General features: G+C 30.7%; 2 protein-coding genes across 2 annotated transcripts; both read right to left on the bottom strand.

The window, feature by feature from the left end:
- Window positions 1–2,293: 2,293 nt before the first annotated feature.
- On the bottom strand, window positions 2,294–4,584 carry LOC124936476 (LEAF RUST 10 DISEASE-RESISTANCE LOCUS RECEPTOR-LIKE PROTEIN KINASE-like 1.4). The gene is made up of 3 exons (XM_047476978.1): window positions 3,868–4,584; window positions 3,536–3,784; window positions 2,294–3,154 (listed from the first exon to the last, which is right to left on the bottom strand). Exons 1-3 carry the CDS (start codon window positions 4,574–4,576, stop codon window positions 2,328–2,330), a joined length of 1,785 nt encoding a protein of 594 aa, XP_047332934.1. The 5' UTR covers window positions 4,577–4,584; the 3' UTR covers window positions 2,294–2,327.
- Window positions 4,585–16,978: 12,394 nt separating this feature from the next.
- Window positions 16,979–19,478, bottom strand: LOC124936536 (LEAF RUST 10 DISEASE-RESISTANCE LOCUS RECEPTOR-LIKE PROTEIN KINASE-like 1.1). The gene is made up of 3 exons (XM_047477043.1): window positions 18,604–19,478; window positions 18,272–18,520; window positions 16,979–17,861 (listed from the first exon to the last, which is right to left on the bottom strand). The coding sequence occupies exons 1-3, from the start codon at window positions 19,361–19,363 to the stop codon at window positions 17,035–17,037; spliced, it is 1,836 nt and encodes a 611-aa protein (XP_047332999.1). The 5' UTR covers window positions 19,364–19,478; the 3' UTR covers window positions 16,979–17,034.
- Between the last annotated feature and the right edge of the window lie 2,874 nt (window positions 19,479–22,352).

Here is a 22,352-nt window from a genome sequence, read left to right as displayed (position 1 = left end):
ACACCCTAACATGGATATTGTTCATGAAAGGTTAATTGTGAATCATCCAATAACTCTAAAACAGATTGGTTTGAATCATAATAAACTAAAATTAAATTCTGAAACAAATTTCCTAAAACAAGATTAATATTCCCATAAAACTGAATTAAATAAAATCCAACCTCACTCCAACAGTCCAACCACAAATGTGAGCAAAATGGAAAGTCCACTAAGAACTTCAATAGATTTCGTTTAGTTCACATAAGCCATCCACCAACCAAAAAGAATGAAACTCCAAGATGAAATTAAAAAGACAAAATGAAGAAAAGAAAATAAGACAATGAAAACATTCACATGAATTATGCTAATGACTCACTCTCACAAACGAGTTAATGAAATCGGAACAAATTGATTGGAAATATAAGCAACGAAATCAAAACTCCATAACAAATCGGTTAGAAATTAATATAATGCTTACCAAATTCATAGCGTTATTTAAATCAATAATGCATCCCCAAAGTGACAATATTTTTCCCACCAAATTTCAGCTAAATATCTTGTTACAAGCTTGTACATGCTCATTTAAGTCTTTAACAATAAAGGAGATACATGAATTTGAAAAGTCTCAGATATTTTACAACTAAGACTAGTCTATTGAGATATTTTGAGAGAAATTTTTTCATGAACAATTTTTTTTATATATATATATATATATATATATATATATATATTAAATTAACTTTATTAGGTATAAATAACTATCAAACAAACATAATTTATTGAAGCGTCTTGAATGAAAAAAAGATAACTATTTATTGTTGGTGTCATTTTAGTTTTTTATAATTAAAAAAATAATTTAATGAAATTGAAATGAAATATATATTTTCATTGAATTTTTTATTTGACGGACACTTCACGTAATTTGAAATGATACTATAATCTTAATTGGGCTCTTAATGGGGATTTGGAAAGTGTCACTCTTCTTCTTTTTTATTTAACGTGTATAATACTCCTTCATTTGACTTTGAATATCTTCAAGGAAGACTTAAATGAATTAAGGCCTGGTTTGATGTGGGTTATTTAAGTTGTTTTTCTTATAAAAATGATTTATTTCTTGAAAAAAGATTAACACAACTCATATAGTCATAAATCTCCTCCTCAATGAGGATATACTTAATGGAAAATATAACAAAACTCTTAATTTAAAAAGTGTTTACTTATTTGACATCATTTGAAATAATTTACAATATTTTCCAAAAAAATAAAAAATAAATTACAATATAACTAATCAACTATTAATTTTTTTAAACATTATTCAAATTATTAATTGTACTTTTATCACATGGATATTCTGATTTTTTTATCTAAATAATCTAATTTTACATTCAAAAATAAGAATTTGTACCTTCTAAATAACCCAAGCTCAAACGGGCCCTTAGTGGTGAAGAGAAAAAGACCAAGACTTTGAATAAAACAAGTTGCTTAGCTTCTCGCATTTAGCATTTAGCAACCTCAAGATCTCATGGCCTCATTTTGTATGACATGATATAATATAAGACAAATTTAAACAATCTACCAGTCTAGGCACAACAAGATGTGAAAGCAAGTCTCTTTGATATCTTGGGTTCGAATCCGTCAAGAGATAAGTTGCGTTCATCTTGTTAATTTATTAAATATGTTTGAAACTATATGTTTAACCCACGGAATGTGTATCCACTAAAGTAAGTCACTTGAAAAATAAGTTATAACAAAATTTTTTGCTCGATATATATTAGTTGCTGATAAATAAACTGTTCATAGAGAAAATTGAAGTCGTAGCAAATACATCTTCTCTGTCTTCCACTTTCTCCCAAATATTTTTTAGAATCCTCTAAAAAACATATAAAAAACGAAAAAAAATGAGAGTTATAGATGATTTGAGTGATGTTGAAGATGACAAGAAATAAATGTACTACATCAATTCTACAATACGAGGAAGAGATCATAGGATCGTTACTATTAGAAGTTTATCATATTTTGAGTCAGTGGGCGTGGGTAGTCTAATATGTAGATCTGTCATTGGTTAAATGGTGCATAAAATTCACATTTCTCCTCTTATTTTTATAAGACCATGCATAACTCATGTTGCTTATTAAACTACAAATCATTGAAAAAATTTAAAATAAATTTGAAGCTCATAAGAAAACGTATATAACATCGTTTTCACCATACCAAGTTGTTAATATTTCTCTTCTTTTGGGAACAAAACATAGACTAACACGACATTCATTAAATAGCCTAGAAATTAAATAGAAATATGGTATTACTATAAAATAGACAATGTAGCAACAAACAAATTTACAATAATATCACTCTCCTTCATTTCTTCCTCCACTCTTGTGCACATCTTTATAGTCTCTTATTTCTTTTAAAATCTTCACCACTTCATCCATAGTCGGCCTAAAATCCTTCTCATTTTGTAAGCACCGAAAAGCCAATTCCGCTACAGAAGTAGTCATTCTCTTCACACTATAATCTATCTTGTATCCAAGAGCAGGGTCAATCAACCCGTCAAATGCACAATCTTGAATCCTATTTATAGCCAAGTTCGCCAAGTTGATCTCATGTCGATGCCTGCCAATGTCAACCGCAGGCATAGAAGAGATCAACTCCACCAGAACAACTCCAAAACTGTAAACGTCGCTCTTCTCAGTTAGCTGATAACACTGGAAGTACTCGGGATCCACGTACCCCGGAGTCCCTTGAGGAGCCGTCGAGACATGGGTGACGTTGTTTGGTAAAGGCCTCGAGAGCCCAAAATCCGCAACCTTAACCGAGAAATTTTCGTCCAGGAGGATATTGGTAGTCTTGACATCGCGGTGGATGATGTTGATGTGATGAAGGTAAGACAAGGCCTCGGCGGTTTCGATGGCCACCTTCAATCGAATCGGCCAGTCGAGTAATCCCTTGCCGATTAGGTCACCGTGAAGGTGGTCGTAGATTGTGCCGTTTGAGATGTACTCGTAGACGAGGAGGAGCTCACGACTATGTCTCGAGGTGCAACCGTAGAGAGTAACAAGATTCGGGTGGCGAAGGCCCGTGAGGATTTTGACTTCGTTCATGAAATGTATAATTCTTTTACAATTGTGTTGGTATAGTCTCTTCACCGCAACTTCTCTTCCATCACTTAGTTTTCCTATCAAAATATATATAGTATTTTAAGAACACCATCAAATACTAAATTCCAATTGTGCTAAATAACTTGTTCTACCTTGGAATTATTTGAAAATAATATCAAATAATCAACCAAAATAACATATTAATGACCTTTCTCTAAATAACTCAAATTTGAATCCTTTAAAAATACCATAACAAGTAACTAATTAATCTAAGATATATTTATCACCATTTTCAATTCATTTATCAAAATATTATCTTTGGTCTTTTTTTATCCTGTATTTTTTTAATGTTTTTTTACCAAAATATCATCTTTCTCAAAATCACAGCCCTTCAAGATAAAAACTTTTATCAAAAAATAAAAACCCATAAATTTCAATGAAAATAATTAAAAGATTACCATGGTAAACGGCTCCAAAGCCTCCATCTCCCAATTCTTTAGATTGATCAAAATTCTGGGTTGCTTTTTCAAGTTCTTCATATGTGAAAACAGAAGCTCCAAAATACTCAGACACAGGCCTTTCAAGATCTGTCCTTGATGAGGATTTTCTTGAGAAGGGCAGATATAAAAACAAATTCTTCAACCTTTTACGCTGCCAAATGATGAAAATGAAAACTCCAACCATAATCAGAAAGCCTCCGGGTAGAACTGAATATCATATGATTAATATCATTAGCTAACAGATTATGAAGATTATATAGATCAACAACTAAATGTATTTAATAATTCACCTGTTGCAAGAATGATAGTCTTACGCCACTTTAAATATGCAATTTTTTTAGCATTAGGATTAGGATGACATTCATTTGAACATGGTTCTGAAATATATGGTTGAATAGTGAATTGGGAAGCCAAGAGAGAAAACAGATCGCTTGTATTTCTGATCTCTGTTTCTGACATAATAGGCACAACAATGGGGAAACAGTTGGGATGCGTTTGAATCATCTCTTTAGCTGAATAGTTGAAATAGAACCCCTGATTATCCGGACAGGGATTAAAAAGGTGATCAATTAGATCAAAATTAAAGCATTTGAAAACGGTCATGTTTGGGGAGATTGAGAAATCGACGATGCTTGTAGAATTGTCTGTTCTTGGAAAAGTAAGAAAATCTTTGACGAAGTCACAACCATTCTTGTGGGAAATAAACGAAGCCAGACGTTTGACATTGATGATGATGGAATCTCCTTCAGTTTCTAATGAATATTCACCATGCGAAGCATTCTGAATTCTTGGGGTATCATGATTTAAGCAATCAACGGTCCATAACCCGCATCCTGTACCTGAATAAGTGATGTTTTTGAGAGGGAATTTGAGCAGATGATCATGGCCCCGGCAACTGATATATTGTTCTGCTGGGCATGTCCATTCATATGACAGAACCAGATCATAAGAGAGAAGGAAGAAGAGATAAAAAGAAAAGGGGATTAGAACAGAGCCCATGAATTGAAATATGATTAGAAGGAAGAAGATAAATGTCGATTGCAAAAGGGGTATAGAAATGGGGGATTTGGATTTGTGAAGTTCAGTTCACTATTCTTTCTTTCTTTTCACTTGACTAGGAATACTTTAAGGAAGACACCTTAATTACAAAGACAAGACTTACAACAATTTAGTCAATGTTTATTATAATTGTTGATCTTTACTGAAATTTTGGCTAAAAAATCAAACTTATATCCGATTACACCGAAATTTCGTTTTGCAAAAAAAAAAAAATAAAGTGAACGAAACAGTATGGTTTTAAACAGAATGATGCCACTTTTTTCAAACACTTTGTTAGTGGAATTTGTTGTTGCCTTCAAACGAAATGACATCGTGTGAATCAATCGTGTTTTTGTTAACAGTTGTGCGTTCTATTTTTTTTTTATTATTGATATGGTTAAAATTTAACTTAGTTATCATAAGGTTAATGTACATATATAATAAAAATATATATATATATATATATATATATTTTTTTTAAAAATCCATATATATTAAAAATGAAAAAAAATTGTTTAAACACAACGACAAAACATGATATTAAAAGAAAAATAAGAAAAAACGGTACTTAATAAGTTATCGAGCTAAATCCTCGAGAAAAACGATTAACTCTCCCGATAGACGCTACTGAATTTTCTAAACGAATCTCATCAAGCGTCATAATAATAACATTATGAATGATACGCAATGAACGTTTACGATAATTGAAAGTTAGACAATTTTTCTCCAATCAGATAATCCACCAAAAAATAATTGAGATGACAACCAAAATATGTAATCCTGTCATATCAGCCACATCAATCCAAATTTCTCAAAGACTCGGATATCACCCAATAAATTCTAGTAATACTCCACAAAACTCTAAATACTAGACATCACTCGACAATGTAAAAGTAAGTGAGTGTTGATTCAACATCATTGTGACACATACGACTAGACATTATACAACAATTTTTTCATGCACATATCATCCGTAAGAATTTCACCATAAATAACACTAAATACAAAGAACGAGATCTTGGATGGAATCTTTGAATCATAAAGTTTTTCCCAACAAAAACTATATAGAATCATCTTAACGATGAGTTACAAGATCCCCATAGAAATTAACACATTATTCTCTCCATTTTCACCGCCACACTCTTGGAGAGAATGAATAACGACATCATATATGTGGGCATAGATGACAACACACTTTTAATGAGAATTAGCCAACCACCTTTTGAGATTATTTTACATAGACAATTATATTTGTTAGGATTTGTATCTCCCAAATCCTACCAGCTTGAAAACAATCTGTAAAAACACAAGAAAGAAGAACACAAGAACACACAGATTTATAGCGGTTCACTCAAATTGAGCTACATCCACTTCAGCCACTACCAGATTTACTATAAAGAAGAAGAAGTAATACAGAGTTTTTGCCTCACACTTTATCTCTCTAGAATTCTGTCTATCAATGTAAACCCTTAATAATCACATATTTATAGGGTAAACATTCAGGTAATAAACCTAAATAACTTTGGTCAGGCCCAAGCCCAAAACCAAAAAAGATAAACCCAATAAACTCTAATTAATAATGTAGAGTTTATTATAAGTGTAGGCTCCATAACTCAACAATCTCCCACTTGGAGACTAACTTCCTCATCTCTCGATCGGTAGTGGCTTTCCATTCGGTGTCTTAACGAAGAAGACCAACTGAAGTTGCACACAACTTCAGTTTCTCATTTGTCACAGCTTTCGTCAACATATCAGCTGGATTCTCACTCCCGGGAATCTTCTCAAGAGCTAATACTCCATCTTTTAAAGCTGACCGGATGAAATGATAACGAACCTGTATATGCTTCGTCCTGCCATGATAAACAGGATTCTTTGCCAAATGAATGGCACTCTGACTGTCGCATCGCAACACACTTCCCTCGTAGTCTTGACCCAATTCTCGCAAGAAAGGTTGTAACCACATCATCTCCTTAGAAGCTTCTGTCACAGCAACATACTCTGCCTCACAACTAGAAAGAGCAACAATCTTCTGCAATTTTGAAACCCAACTGATTGCAGTACCTCCCAAAGTATAAATGTACCCTGTTGTGCTCTTCCTACTATCAACATCACCACCATTGTCAGCATCAACATATCCTTCCAAACCCATATTAGACTTTCGAAAACACAAAGCAAGACCCGTACTTCCTCTTAAGTATCGTAGTATCCACTTTACTGCTTCCCAATGTTGTCTACCCGGATTGCTCATGAATCTGCTAACAACTCCCACTGCATGTGCTATGTCTGGTCTTGTGCAAACCATCGCATACATAATACAACCAATGGCAGAGGCATACGGAACAGTTGCCATGTAATTTTTCTCCTCCTCTGTTGAAGGCGACTGATCTTTAGATAGTCTGAAGTGACTAGCTAAGGGGGTAGTAACTGGTTTTGCATCATACAAGTTGAACCTGCTAAGAACTTTCTTCACATATTCTTCTTGTGAAAGCTTGAGAACTTCTTCATCCCTGAAAATTCTCATCCCAAGGATTTGTTTTGCAGCACCCAAATCTTTCATTGCAAACTTTTCAGACAACTCTTTCTTAAGCTTGTTAATCTCATACAAGCTTGCTCCATCAATCAACATGTCATCAACGTAGAGAAGAAGAATAATGTACAATTTATTAAACATCTTGATATAGCAACAATGATCAGCTTCACACCTCAAAAAATTGTTACTTTTCATGAAGCTGTCAAACTTCTTGTACCATTGCCTTGGAGCCTGTTTCAAACCATACAGACTCTTCTGAAGCTTACACACAAGCTCATCTTTTCCTTTGATTTCAAATCTTTCTGGTTGTCGCATATAAATTTCTTCATCTAGATCACCATGAAGAAAAGCAGTTTTGACATCCATTTGTTGAAGATGAAGGTCTTCTTTCACAACCAAACTCAAAATAGTTCTAATTGTCAAAAATTTAACTACTGGAGAGAAGATTTCATTGTAGTCAATACCTTCTTTCTGTTGAAATCCTTTCACAACCAACCTTGCCTTGTACCTCATGGTTTTATCATGTTCTTCTTTAATCCTGAAGATCCATTTATTGTGAAGTGCTTTCTTTCCCTTTGGTAGCTCAGTGAGCTCCCAAGTCTGATTCAACATCAAAGAGTCCATCTCATCTTTCATCGCAGACTCCCACTTAACCGATTCGTCAGATTGTATTGCTTTCTCATAGCATTCAGGTTCACCTTTATCTGTCAACAAGATATAGTTTAGAGATGGAGACCACCTCTCAACTGGTTTTCGATTTCTTGATGATCTTCTCAACTGTATAACCGGTGTTTGCTGATTTACCTCTGGGGCCACGTTCTCAACGATTTCATCTTCAACAACACATTGTTCTTCTTCGACAACCGGTATATATTCAGCTGAAAATTCTCTCAAATCGACTGTACCAGTCTCTTCCAACTTGGAATCACCACCCGATGTCTTCCCAACACAATCTTTGTAGAGAACCTGTTCATTGAAGATAACATTTCTGCTACGAATGATCTTCCGATTTTGATTATCCCAGAAACGATAACCAAACTCGATATCACCATTAGCAATGAAAAAACATTTATTAGACTTTGGATCAAGCTTGCTCCTATCACACTCATTAATATGAACATATGATAAATATCCAAACACTTTCAAATAAGAAAGGTTTACCTTTTTATTGCTCCAAGCTTCTTCAAGAATTCTGAATTCAAGAGGAACAGAGGGTCCCCTGTTTATAAATAGGCAGCAGTATTAATAGCTTCTTCCCAGAAGGTTTTAGGCAGCCCTGCATGCAATCTCATGCTTCTAGCACGCTCGTTCAATGTTCGATTCATTATTTCAGCTACTCCATTCTCTTGAGGCGTTCGGGGAACAGTCTTCACCATACTGATCTCATTCTCAGCACAATACTCTTTGAAATCTGAATTGATATATTCACCTCCGTTGTCGGATCTCAAGCACTTAACTTTCTGATTTGTTTCATTTTCAACCAAAGACTTCCACTTCTTGAAAATAGCAAATACTTCAGACTTGTGCTTCATAAAGTAAACCCATACTTTTCTTGTTGAATCATCTATAAAAGTCACATAGTAGTATGATCCGCCAATAGAAGAAACAAGTGCAGGTCCCCACACATCAGTGTGTACCAACTCTAGTCTTTCTTTCTTGAGCTCCTTCCCAATTTTTAAGAAATTCACCCGTTTTTGTTTTCCAAGAATGCAGTTTTCACATAACTGACGTTCAACAGACTTTAGTTCTGGAATCTGTCCATTCTTCAAAAGAATTTTCATCCCTTTTTCGCTCATATGGCCCAACCTGCAATACCATAGCTCACTATTCTTCGAGTCATCAATTACAGCAGCAACTATTTCTCTGTAAGTTGAAGTCGTGTATAACGTTCCAGTTTTGTGACCTCGAGCAACAACAATTTCTCCTTTAGTCACCTTCCATGCACCATTTCCACAACTGAAATTGTGACCTTCTTCATCAAGTTGTGTAACAGAGATCAAATTGCGCATGAAACCTGGAATGTGTCTCACTTTATTAATCTTCCAAACAGAACCATTTGTCATCTTCAATTTGATGTCACCAATGCCAACAATATCCAGTGGCTCACCATCTGCGAGATAAACTTTCCCACAGTTTCCAGCCACATAATTCTCCATTAATTCTTTGTGAGCAGTGGTGTGGAAAGACGCTCCTGAGTCCAAAACACATGAATCTATCGGGCTATCAACAGACAGAAGTAACGCAGCAGTGACAGATTCTGTAACAACGTTGGCTGCATCATTTTTATCATCACCGTTTTTCTTCGGTGCTTTGCAGTTTCTCTTCAGATGACCCTGTTTACCACAATTCCAGCACTCAAATGTCCTCCCAGACTTGGACTGACTCCTCCTGCTCCTTGACATAGATATGCTCTTACTTCGGTTGAAATTTCTATCATTACCTCTGCCCCTATTTTCCACATTCAGAGCAGAACCTTTGAACGTTTCACCAGAATCAATTTTACGAACCTCTTCAGCAAGAATACGATCTCTAACTTCAACAAATTTCAGTTTAGCATTTCCAACTGAATTACTAATTGCTGCCCTCATAGGTTCCCAGCTATTTGGTAGAGATGCTAACAAAATCAGGGCACTAACTTCATCCCCAAAATCAATCTCAACAGATAGAAATTGATTCACAATTGTATTGAATTCATTCAAATGAGTAGTGACAGAAGTACCATCAACCATTCTTAAGTAAAAGAGTCTTTTCATTAAGTGTACCTTGTTGTTAGCAGATGGTTTCTCATACATATCAGAAAGAGCTTTCATCAGACCCATGGTGGTCTTCTCCTTTGCTACATTATGAGCAACTGTCTTGGCTAGCGTCAATCGGACAACTCCCAAAACCTGTCTATCAAGGAGTTTCCATTCAGCTTCATCCATCTTCTCTGGTTTCTCACTCAAAGGAACATGAAGCTTCTTTCCATAGAGATAATCTTTAATCTGCATTCTCTAGAAGGCATAATCTGTCCCATCAAATCTTCCAATCCCATGTCCTATACTGTTCTCACTTGCCATCATTTCCAATGCTCAGATCTAGACCAGCTGCTCTGATACCAGTTGTTAGGATTTGTATCTCCCAAATCCTACCAGCTTGAAAACAATCTGTAAAAACACAAGAAAGAAGAACACAAGAACACACAGATTTATAGTGGTTCACTCAAATTGAGCTACATCCACTTCAGCCACTACCAGATTTACTATGAAGAAGAAGAAGTAATACATAGTTTTTGCCTCACACTTTATCTCTCTAGAATTCTGTCTATCAATGTAAACCCTTAATAATCACATATTTATAGGGTAAACATTCAGGTAATAAACCTAAATAATTTTGGTCAGGCCCAAGCCCAAAACCAAAAAAGATAAACCCAATAAACTCTAATTAACAATGTAGAGTTTATTATAAGTGTAGGCTCCATAACTCAACAATATTTCATTTTAGTGATAATCGGGTCTTAAGAGACATTCGATCGTAATTTAGCACCCAATGACATACCAATATATGTTGACAGAAAACCAAAAATTCTGAACCCCAACACATTTGTCAACATCATCCTTTTTCTATTCAAAACAAAATCTGAGAAAAAAATGTCTAACTTATTAAGACTAACTTTAATACCGAAACATGCATCGAATAACCATAAAATATTCCGAAGATGTTTAAAATTCCTATAAGATAGCCTAAACCATGCAGAACGTGTCATAAGAGAAAAACAAATGTGATATGACAAAAATTATCTTCTTGGCCTACAACTCAATCCACGGATGAGCCATGAGTTTTCTGCGAAAGTCTCGCTTCTCGGTCCTCCCCGACATAGCACTTCTGGGTCTTTTTTCGTCTCCACTGGCAACAAAGAGATAACACATCATCATTTTCAGAGAACTTCCATAGCAATGACGAACAAAAACAGAGAGAGAGTGGATTACCATGTCTGATTCCTCTAGAGCTCTCGAAAAATCCCCGAGAACTCCCATTAATAATGATAGAAAACTTAACTGTTATGAGGCAAAATCTAATCCAACCAATCCATTTCACATTCATTCTCATTTTGTCCGTTACATCAAACAAAAACTCTCAATGGACATTATCATAAACTTTTCCGTTGTCTAACTTGACAAAAGCACATTTTCACCTTTTGAATTAGTTGAGTTAATACACTCATTGATTATTAATAGAACATCATAAATTTGACGACCTTTGATGAACGTCATCTGATTACTAGATATGATCGTCTTTAACACCCTTCGTAACCTGTTGGCTAAACATTTTTCGACAATCTTATAGAAAGACGAAACTAGACTAATATGCCTAAAAATCTTCACATCCCTAATTCCTAGAGTTTTACGAATGAGACATATCAAAGTTGAATTTCAACTCTTATCAAAAAATGCAAATTGATAAAAATAATCTATTGCTTCCATAATTCCAGTCTTAAAGAAAGGCCGTGTCTTTTAAAAAAATCAAAGTAAACTCGTCGCATCACAGCGCCTTATCACTTTCACACCTCTTAATGGACTCATTAACTTCCTCCAAAATAAAACGAGCCTCTAACATATTTTTTTGTGTTGTACTAATTGAATAAAAAATTATAATATTCAATTTAGGCCAGACATTAAATATCTCCTTAAACAAACCCTTATAGAATTTAACAATATTCGTAGAGATTTAAAATTCACTATATATCATGAATTTTCCTTCAATCGAGATCAAATTAATCACATTTTTTTTTTGCGCGTTAGAAAACTCACAAAAAAAAATTGATATTTCTATCTCCTTAACCATTATTATGTCAGTTTCTAACTTGTAATTTATTTGTGACTTTCTAAATCGAAAAAAACATATCTACTTAAATTTTTTAATTTAAAATTGTTAAAATTTTGAATTAATTATAAAATTTTTATTAAAAAAAAAGTTAATGAGTATGATATTTTATCAACTAAAATATATTTTACAATTTTATAAATAATTTTGATTTTACAATATTATATTAAAAAAATTATATTTATAAATTAATAAGCAAGTTATTATTTATTCAAATAAATATATTAATATAATTAATTTTTTAAATATAATTTTTTTATAGTATCATTTATATATTATTAGCTTTAATTAATTTTTTATTTAAATATATATAATTTTTTAAATTGTTAATGTATAAAATATTTAATTATATATATTTTTTATTTTGTTGGGCGAACGAATTTTTCCTTTTTTCGATATTTAGTGAAGAAAATAGGTGGTAGATAATACTTTGAGTAAGAGTTTATTTAGTTGGAGTTTATTTAACAAAAAATGTTAATGGTAATAATTTTGTGAAGGTTAGTTTTTTTTAATAGAATTAAAATAAATTAATATATAATGTTAAATTAAATAAAAAATATTTAATATTTTAATTAACAAATTAAATAATGTGATTAATAAAGAGAAAATATATCTGATTATGGTTACATTTAAAGAAATAATCAATCCGAATAATAGGCTTAATCGATTCTCGCATTTGATTGGAAATACACTGCAAAGATTGCGCGGGAAGACGGATTCCACGCTTACAACATAATCTGAAAAGTTTTTGCTATGGAGTTATCCATTATATTTTGCAGCAGTATTCCATTTATTGGTTTTGTTGGTCAAGTGTTTAATGCGGACATTCTAACTTGTTTTAATAATTTTGTCACATATTTTGTGATGTTATTAGTTAGTTATTTTCTATAAAATTTGGTTGTATTTCCTAGTATTCATTTTTATGAGAACTGTTTTTATGTGAAAGAACTGTAATGTCGATTTGATTTAAAATATGTAATTGTAAGGCTGCAAAAACAACATGAACAAGGAAACTTCAAACAGGTGTATTCAGTTTTTGATAGGCAGCTTAATGAAAATTTATATTAATGAAAGTTTATATATGTCCATCATGTTCAAATACAACTAATTTACCATTTCCCAATGTAAATAAAGTTTACTCAATGCTCATTGAGTAGTAGAATGATATGGTTCAGATTTGTGAGAAGTATGAAAATTCTAATTGTTGTTAGGAATGCGATAGATAAAAGTAAGAAATAAAGAAAGACACATTGTTTTACTGTGATTCACCAAAATAAAATTTGGTTATGTCTACCAAGAAGAGAAAAATTATTATTAAAAAGATTGTTACAAAGATGATAATTATATAACAAACTATGGTTATAACATGAGTTTATATATAACACTCCGTCCCTGAAACCTTAATACAAAAATCCTAACAAATAGAGAATTTGGACCGACCCATTAAGAAAGGCCAACTATTCAAGTTTATTCAACACTAATAAGGTTTGGTTAAGAATCATTCTCCAACTGACCTTTGCAAGAAAAATCAAATCTCACATTGTTCTACCAAAAGGACAAATATAGCAACATATGATGTTGATAACATAATAGTATTGTACAATATTTTAGCTCCTCCTTCTTCTCAAGATTAGATTAAGACTAATATGATATCAAATCCAAGTTCATACAGCCTTATTCATTTGATAATGCTTGTTAAAGTAAGAAATGGACAAAGCTATGCATACATAATTGGATGTTTTAATGAAGAATGAAAAAATGCAAGTAAAAATACACCTATTATGTGTACTCAACTTATAACCGGAAGAAAGTGTTTTGAGCCATCAAGTGAATTCGAAATAAATCGACTAGAACCATAATCAACAAGAATAAAAAAAAATTCAAAACAAACCGATAAAGCATAATCAATAATAATATTAAAAAAACAGAAATAAAACTAAAATATATTACAAAAAAACTTGAGCCCAATAAAAATCATTCAACTAGCAATAATGTCACCCTCCAAACTAGTAAATGAATTAATAAAATGCTAATTTCCAAAGGAATTGAAAGTTGAGAGTTAAAAGTAAGAAAACAAAAGGAGAAGGAATATGAAAACTAGGATGAGCAAACTGTTAAGAACTGGTTCTTTTATCAAATTCATACTAAATTTAAATTATATTTATTCAATCTGTAATTTAAACGATTGTACGGATTGAATTTGGATTAGATTTGGTATAGTTTAGATAATCAAATTTAGCATTTTTTTATTTCACCCATAATCTTTTATTTTATTTTTGCTAATTAATGTTTATCTCAATTTTTAAAATTTTTTATAAACTAATTGATTCAATACAAAATTATTGTTAAATTTGAAGATTTTTAAAAATACTTTATGTTTTAGTTAATTATTTTTCTTTAGAATAATAATTATATAATATAGTCAATAACTCTTTTTATTTATTTATCCAATAATAACGATGAATTTATTTTTACTACAATTAATTAAATATTTTTATTTAAACAAAAAAATTGATAGTTAAAAGAAAATAAATAAATAAAAGAAAAAATTGTATAATATATATATATATATATATATATATATATATATATATTTAATGAGGTACAATCTAGTAAAAAACTGAAAAATATATTTTTGTTTTAATCATTTTAATAAATCTAATTCAATCTGAATTGAGCTTAAACTCAATTCAATCCAATTCGAAATAGTTAATTCAAACTATTATTTCGATAGGTCTAGATTACGGATTAATTCATTAAATGCTCGGTCTCTAATGAAAATAAATTGGATTTCTGATTCCAACAATAATTGTGAACCATCGAGTAATTCTAAAACAAATTGGTTCGAATCATAATAAAAGAAAATAAAAATCTCAAACAAATTTAATTAAACAAGATTGATATTCCCATAAAACTGAATTAAATAAAATTCAAAATTTATCTAACCAACACAAATGCCTCACTCCAACCACAAATGTCCATAGGCGATATTTGTTCTCCTAATTCATCCACCAATCAAAAAGAATGAAACTGGAAAGATGAAATTAAAAAGACAAAATGAAAGAAAAGAAAGAAAGACAATTAAAACATTCACATGAATTATGATAATCACTAACTCTAACAAACGTGTTATTTTCCGGAACTAATTGATTGATATATAAGCAACGAAAAACACCAGAACAAATCACTAGAAATATAATGCATACCAAATTCATAGATGCATTATTTAAATCAATAATGCATCCCCAAACTGACCATATTTTTCCGCCCAAATTTCAGCTAAATATCTTGCTACAAGCTTGTACATCCTCATTTAAGCCTTTAACAATAAAGGAGTATGAATTTGAAAAGTCTCAAATATTTTGCAAATAAGACTAGTCTGTTGAGATATTTTGAGAGAAATTTCATGAACAATTTTATTAATATATATTAAATTAACTTTATTAGATAAAAATAATTATCAAACAAACATATTTCATTAAAGCGTTTTGAATGAAAACGAATAACTAGTGGTATGTCATTTTAGTTCTCTATAATAAATAAGAAAATATGATTTAATGAAATATATATATTCATTGAATTTTTTATTCAACGAACAGTTCACGTAATCTGAAATGATACTATAATGTTAATTGGGCTCTTAAATTCTTAATGGGGGATTTGGAAAGTGTCACTCTTCTTGTTTTTTATTTAACGTGTATAATACGTACTCCTTCATTTGACTTTGAATCTTCAAGGAAGACTTAAAAAGAATTAAGGTCTGGTTTGATTTGGGTTATTTAAGTTGTTTTTCTTATAAAAAATAATTTATTTCTTGAAAAAAGATTAGTCATAAATCTCCTCCTCGATCAGGATATACTTAATGGAAAATATAAAAAAACTCTTAATTTAAAAAATGTTTAATTATTTGACATCATTTGAAATAATTTACATTATAACTAATCAACTATTAATTTTTTTTAGTAACATTATTCAAATTATTAATTGAAATATTAATTTTACTTTAATCATATGGATATTTTGATTTTTTCCATCTAAATAATCTAATTATACATTCAAATATCTAATTATTTTTTATCTTCTAAATAACCCAAGCTCAAACAAGGCCCTAGTGGTGAAAAGAAAGAGACCAAGACTTTGAATAAAACAAGTTGCTTAGCTTCTCGGCATTTAGCAACCTAAAGATCTTATGGGACATTTTTTTAATGATGATATAATATAAGATAAACGAAGACCCTATACTAACCTAGTGATAAAAAGACTTGAATAACTCAAGTCTCCTTGATATCTTGGGTTCGAGCCCGTCAAGAGATAAGTTGTGTTCGACTGGTTAATTTGTTAGATATGTTTGGGCTATATGCTTAACATGCAGAATGTGTATATCACTAGAGTGGGTCACTTGAAAAGTAATTAGTTGTAACCAAATTTTCTGTTAAATGCGACGGGTAAAAACATAACATGTAATTTATCCGATCTAAAATATTCTAGCTCTATAAGTTGCTGATAAATAAACCGTTCATAGAAACATTGACCTATTGAATCGCACTAGACATCGGTTCTCCTGAATAATTTTCAGAATCCACTAATAAACACATTAAAAAAAAATGAAAGTTTTATATGATTTGAGTGATGTTAAAGATTTATATGATTCGAGAAAGATATCTTAAGACTTTTACTATTAGAAATTTATCATATTTTGAGTCACTAACCCGGCCTACAACTTTTGTAGTCTAAAATATAGATCTGTCATTGGTTAAATGGTGCATAAAATTCACATTTCTCCTCTTATTTTTATAAGACCATGCATAACTCATGTTGCTCATTAAAGTATAAATCATTGAAAAAATTTAAAACAAATTTGAAGCATGACGTATATAACTTATTTTCGACCAAACCAAGTTGTTAATATTTCTCTTCTTTTTTGAACAAAACATAGACTAACCCGACATTCATTAAATAAACTAGAATAGATATATGGTTTTATTATAAAATAGACAATGTAACAATAAACAAATTTACAATAATATCACTCTCCTTCATTTCTTCCTCTACTCTTGTGCACATCTTTATAGTCTCTTATTTCTTTTAATATCTTCACCACTTCATCCATAGTCGGCCTAAAATCCTTCTCATTTTGTAAGCACCGAAAAGCCAACTCCGCTACGCAAGTAGTCATTCTCCTCACACTATGATCTATCTTGTATCCAAGACCAGGGTCAATCAACCCGTCAAATGCACAATCTTGAATCCTATTTATAGCCAAGTTCGCCAAGTTGATCTCATGTCGATGCCTACCAATGTCAACCGCGGGCATTGAAGAGATCAACTCCACCAGGACAACTCCAAAACTATAAACGTCGCTCTTCTCAGTTAGCTGATAACACTGAAAGTACTCGGGATCCACGTACCCCGGAGTCCCTTGAGGAGCCGTCGAGACATGGGTGACGTTGTTTGGTAAGGGCCTCGAGAGCCCAAAATCGGCAACCTTAACCGAGAAATTTTCGTCGAGGAGGATATTGGTAGTCTTGACATCACGGTGGATGATATTGATGTGATGAAGGTATGACAAAGCCTCGGCGGTTTCGATGGCCACCTTTAATCGAATCGGCCAGTCGAGCAATCCCTTGCCGATTAGGTCACCGTGAAGGTGGTCGTAGATTGTGCCGTTTGAGATGTACTCGTAGACGAGGAGGAGCTCACGACTATGTCTCGAGGTGCAACCGTAGAGAGTAACAAGATTCGGGTGGCGAAGGCCCGTGAGGATTTTGACTTCGTTCATGAAATGTATAATTCTTTTACAATTGTGTTGGTATAGTCTCTTCACCGCAACTTCTCTTCCATCACTTAGTTTTCCTATCAAAATATATATAGTATTTTAAGAACACCATTAAATACTAAGTTCCAATTGTGCTAAATAACTTGTTCAACCTTGGAATTATTTGAAAATAATATCAAATAATCAACCAAAATAACATATTAATGTCCTTTCTCTAAATAACTCAAATTTGGATCCTTTAAAAATACCATAACAAGTAACTAATTAATCTAACATATATTTATCTCAATCTTGAATTCATTTATCAAAATATTACCTTTGTTCTTTTTTTACCTTGTGTCTTTTTTTAATAATAATTATTAATGTTAATTTTTTTTTTTACCAAAATATCATCTTTCTCAAAATCACAGCCCTTCAAGATTTAAAACAAAACTTTCATCAAAAAATAAAAACCCATAAATTTCAATCAAAATAATTACAAGATTACCATGGTAAACGGCTCCAAAGCCTCCATCTCCCAATTCTTTAGATTGATCAAAATTCTTGGTTGCTTTTTCAAGTTCTTCATATGTGAAAACAGAAGCTCCAAAATACTCAGACACAGGCCTTTCAAGATCTGTCCTTGATGAGGATTTTCTTGAGAAGGGCCGATAGAAAAACAAATTCTTCAACCTTTTACGCTGCCAAATGATGAAAATGAAAACTCCAACCATAATCAGAAAGCCTCCGGGTAGAACTGAATATCATATGATTAATATCATTAGCTAACAGATTGTGAAGATTATATAGATCGACAACAAAATGTATTTAATAATTCACCTGTTGCAAGAATGATTGTGTTACGCCTCTTTAAATCTGTAATTTTTTTAGCATTACGATTAGGATGACATTCATTTGAGCATGGTTCTGGAAGATGTAGTTGAATAGTGAATTGGGAAGCCAAGAGAGAAAACAGGTCGTTTGGATTTCTGATCTCTGTTTCTGACATAATAGGCACAACAATGGGGTGACAGGTGGGATTCGGTTGAATCAGCTCTTCAGCTGAATAGCTAAAATAGAGACCAAGATTATCCGGACAGAGATCGACAAAATGAAATTGTTGAGGTGGATCAGAGCATTTGAAAACGGTCATGTTGGGGGAGATTGAGTAGTTTACTATGCTTATGCTTTTAGAAGTGTCTGTTCTTGGAAAAGTAAAAAATTCTTCAACGAAGCCACAACCATCCTTGTCGGAAATAAGTGAAGCCAGACGTGTGTCATTGATGATGATGGAATCTCCTTTAATAGTTTCTAATGAATATTCATCATACGGAGCATTCTGAATTGTTGGGACATCATGATCTGAGCAATCAACGGTCCATAACCCGCATCTTGTATCTGGATAGGGGAAGTTTTTGAGAGGCAATTTGAGCAGATAATCATGGCCCCGGCAACTGATATATTGTTCTGGTGGACATGTCCGTTCATTTCTGCTGTTGTTTGGTGGAACTGGAATATTCCGAAAGGGATTCGAAAGAACCAGATCATAAGAGAGAAGGAAGAAGAGAGAAAAAGAAAAGGGGATTAGAACAGAACCCATTAACTGAATGAATATAACTGGTATGATGAAACAAACAAATATAGATAGATGTGATTTAGGGTTTTAGTTTAAGAAGAAGAAGATGGAGTATAGAATGGGGGTATTGGAATGTGTTAATATTATTTATGAGTCTACTCTTGCTATCTTCTTCACTTGACTTGGAATATATCAAAAGAAGACTTAAAATGTTTTGTTTGATTGGTCTAAAACATGATTTTAAGCAAGGAAGGCCATATATTCCTTAGGTTTTGTTTGATTTTGGTTATTACTAAATTATTTTATTTTATTGAAAAATAAATTATGGAAAATAAAAGAAAATTAATTTAGTTATTTTTAGTAAGATGACTCAAATATCTGTAATATTTAAAAATATTAGAAATAATAAATTTTGGGTGTTTTGATAATTTATTATATAAAAAATTATTATTAATGTAATACTTGTTTAATTTATTTTAAATTAAATTGTACATAAGATAAAAGTCAAGTGTTTGGGCTGCTTAGGATGAACCAATTCATGTTCTACCCACTTTTCAAATAATTTTTTTCAAACTATCCACATTTTCATTCACATTCTCAAACTACCCACATTTCTCTGTCTAAATCATTAATCAACCTTTTAATTACCCATCTTTCACATTAAATTCACTAATTACTTTATTTTATAAATATAAATATATATAATTAAAATTAATAATATATATTAAAATAAAATATATTACATAAATATTAAAATAACACATATATTTTATTTTTACTTAATTTTATAAATATAATATATATAATTAAAAATAAGCATTATAAATTAAATAATACAAATAAATATTATAAACTAAAACAAAAATCATTACCTACATCTTTAATATTATATATTAAAATAAAATAAAATATATTTTATAAATATTAAAATAACAAATATATTACATTAAATATTAAAATAACACATATATTTTATTTCTACTTAATTTTATAAATATAATATATATAATTAAACTAAACCTACTAAATTAAATATCAAAATAAATATTATAAACTAAAATTAAATAAATAATATAAACCTTAAATAAAATAAAATAAACTAAACCTTAAAATAAATTACCTAAATCTTAAAATATTTATAGAAATATTAATTTAAAAAACCTTAAAATAAAATAAATTACAATAAACTTTAAAATATACGTGTTATTTTAATATTCATGTAATATATATATTATTTTAATATTTATATAATATAATACATTTTATTTTATTTTAATAAATAATATAATATTAAAATAATATAATTTACGTTAGTGTATAATATTTTATTTTAGTTTATAATATTTATTTGAATTATATTTATAATGTTTAATTTTAATTATATATATTAAAAAATATATATATATTTTTATATTTATAAAATAAAGTAATTAGTGAATTTAATTTAAAATATGTGTAATTAAAAGATTGATTAATGATTTAAAGAGGGAAATGTGGGTAGTTTGGGAATGTAAATGAAAATGTGAGTAGTTTGGGAATGTAATAAAAAGGTGGGTAGTTTGGGAAAAATTGTTTGAAAGATGAGTAATACAGGAATTGGTTCGCTTAGGATATCCCAGATTCAATATGATGACAAAATATAATTAATCTTAATTCTAAAAACAACTGTGACAAAAAATATTAAGCCGCAAAATATACAATAGGGACCATAAAAATAGTAAGCATATTGAATATGGGAGTGCCTCTTCATCTCATTTTACTTAGGAAATTTAATTTTACTATTATGTCCTTCGTTCTATCATAAATTAGGCGCCGTTTATATTATATTTAAAATAATTATATGAAAGGATTTTTGTATAATAATATATTAACTTAAAATAATTATAAAATATAAAAATTAAATAAATAATTAGTAATGTTATTTTGTTCATCGGTGTTCGGAATAGAATCGTGGAAGAGACAAAAATTCAAGGGGAAATTTGATAATATGACCCTGAAAACAAAGATATTTTAAAATATAACTTCCATAATAATTTTTTTTTGTTTTTTAACCTTTTTTTTAAATTTTTTCCAATTTTACCCTCAATAACCTTTTTATTTTTATTTTTTTTTCTTTTCTTTTTTTTTTTCTTTTCTTTTCTTCTTCCCCTCGCTTTCCCTTTCCCCCGACCGTTGCACTCCCCCCCCTCCCCAGACCCTTCTTCTTTCCTTCACTGTAAAAGTTTTTTTTTTCTATTGGAAATTTTTTAAACAGAGTGATGATATATATAAACATTGAAATGATTTTGATATGTATGAATTATTCTTTCAAAATGGTTGTGTGTACAACATTGAAATGATTTTGATATGTATGAATATTCTTTCAAAATGGTTGTGTGTACAATTTTTCTTGGGCCAATACTCTAGAATTGTTTACGCTCATACTTATTTCGCTAATATTGTGGCTCGTGGTGGTTGGGATGATTGGGACCACATCAGTAACAAGAACAAGTATACATCTTTAATATACAAATCTTAAACATTCATGTACTTTTGATGCATATTATATTAATTGTTGAATTTTCTATATAGGACTGCCTTTTTCGGGGTGTACAAGTGTTATGGGCCTGGGGCGAATAATTAATTCAATTTCATTATTTATTGTGTAGTAATTTATTTGTTTCATTGGATCTTTCATAGATGTTGAATTAGTATAAATAGAAATGAATGGTATTTGTGTGACTTATAAAACTTACATTATAATCTTCTCAAAGTCATTCAAATAGAAAATTATTAAACAAGCCATTTGAATAATTAGTTTCTAAGTTTCAAACCTATTTCTTTTGTCTATGTTTTGGTTAATGATGAATTTTGTTTATATTACGCACTTGTTGTTTTCCTTTGGGCAAAAAACAACTTATTTGTTGCTTTGTGCTCTCAATAATTTTAAGTAAACAATCTTTATATATACAAAAAAAATACAAGATTTATAAAATATAAACGAAAGAATTGAGATTCCTTTTCAAGAATAAGA

Source organism: Impatiens glandulifera, chromosome 4 (assembly GCF_907164915.1).
Source record: "Impatiens glandulifera chromosome 4, dImpGla2.1, whole genome shotgun sequence".
Lineage (NCBI taxonomy): Eukaryota > Viridiplantae > Streptophyta > Magnoliopsida > Ericales > Balsaminaceae > Impatiens > Impatiens glandulifera.
Note: the sequence above shows the minus strand (reverse complement) of the source record. Positions and strands in the feature narration are given on the sequence as shown.

Bases quoted from the DNA above. Each gene is read 5' to 3' on its own strand.
- LOC124936476 (XM_047476978.1), bottom strand. From the start codon at position 4,576: ATGGGCTCTGTTCTAATCCCCTTTTCTTTTTATCTCTTCTTCCTTCTC. The intron at 3,785-3,867 runs GTGAATTATTAA...TATGATATTCAG, and splicing joins GACTATCATTCTTGCAACAG to TTCTACCCGGAGGCTTTCTG. The intron at 3,155-3,535 runs GTAATCTTTTAA...ATATTTTGATAG, and splicing joins CTTTGGAGCCGTTTACCATG to GAAAACTAAGTGATGGAAGA.
- LOC124936536 (XM_047477043.1), bottom strand. From the start codon at position 19,363: ATGGGTTCTGTTCTAATCCCCTTTTCTTTTTCTCTCTTCTTCCTTCTC. The intron at 18,521-18,603 runs GTGAATTATTAA...TATGATATTCAG, and splicing joins CACAATCATTCTTGCAACAG to TTCTACCCGGAGGCTTTCTG. The intron at 17,862-18,271 runs GTAATCTTGTAA...ATATTTTGATAG, and splicing joins CTTTGGAGCCGTTTACCATG to GAAAACTAAGTGATGGAAGA.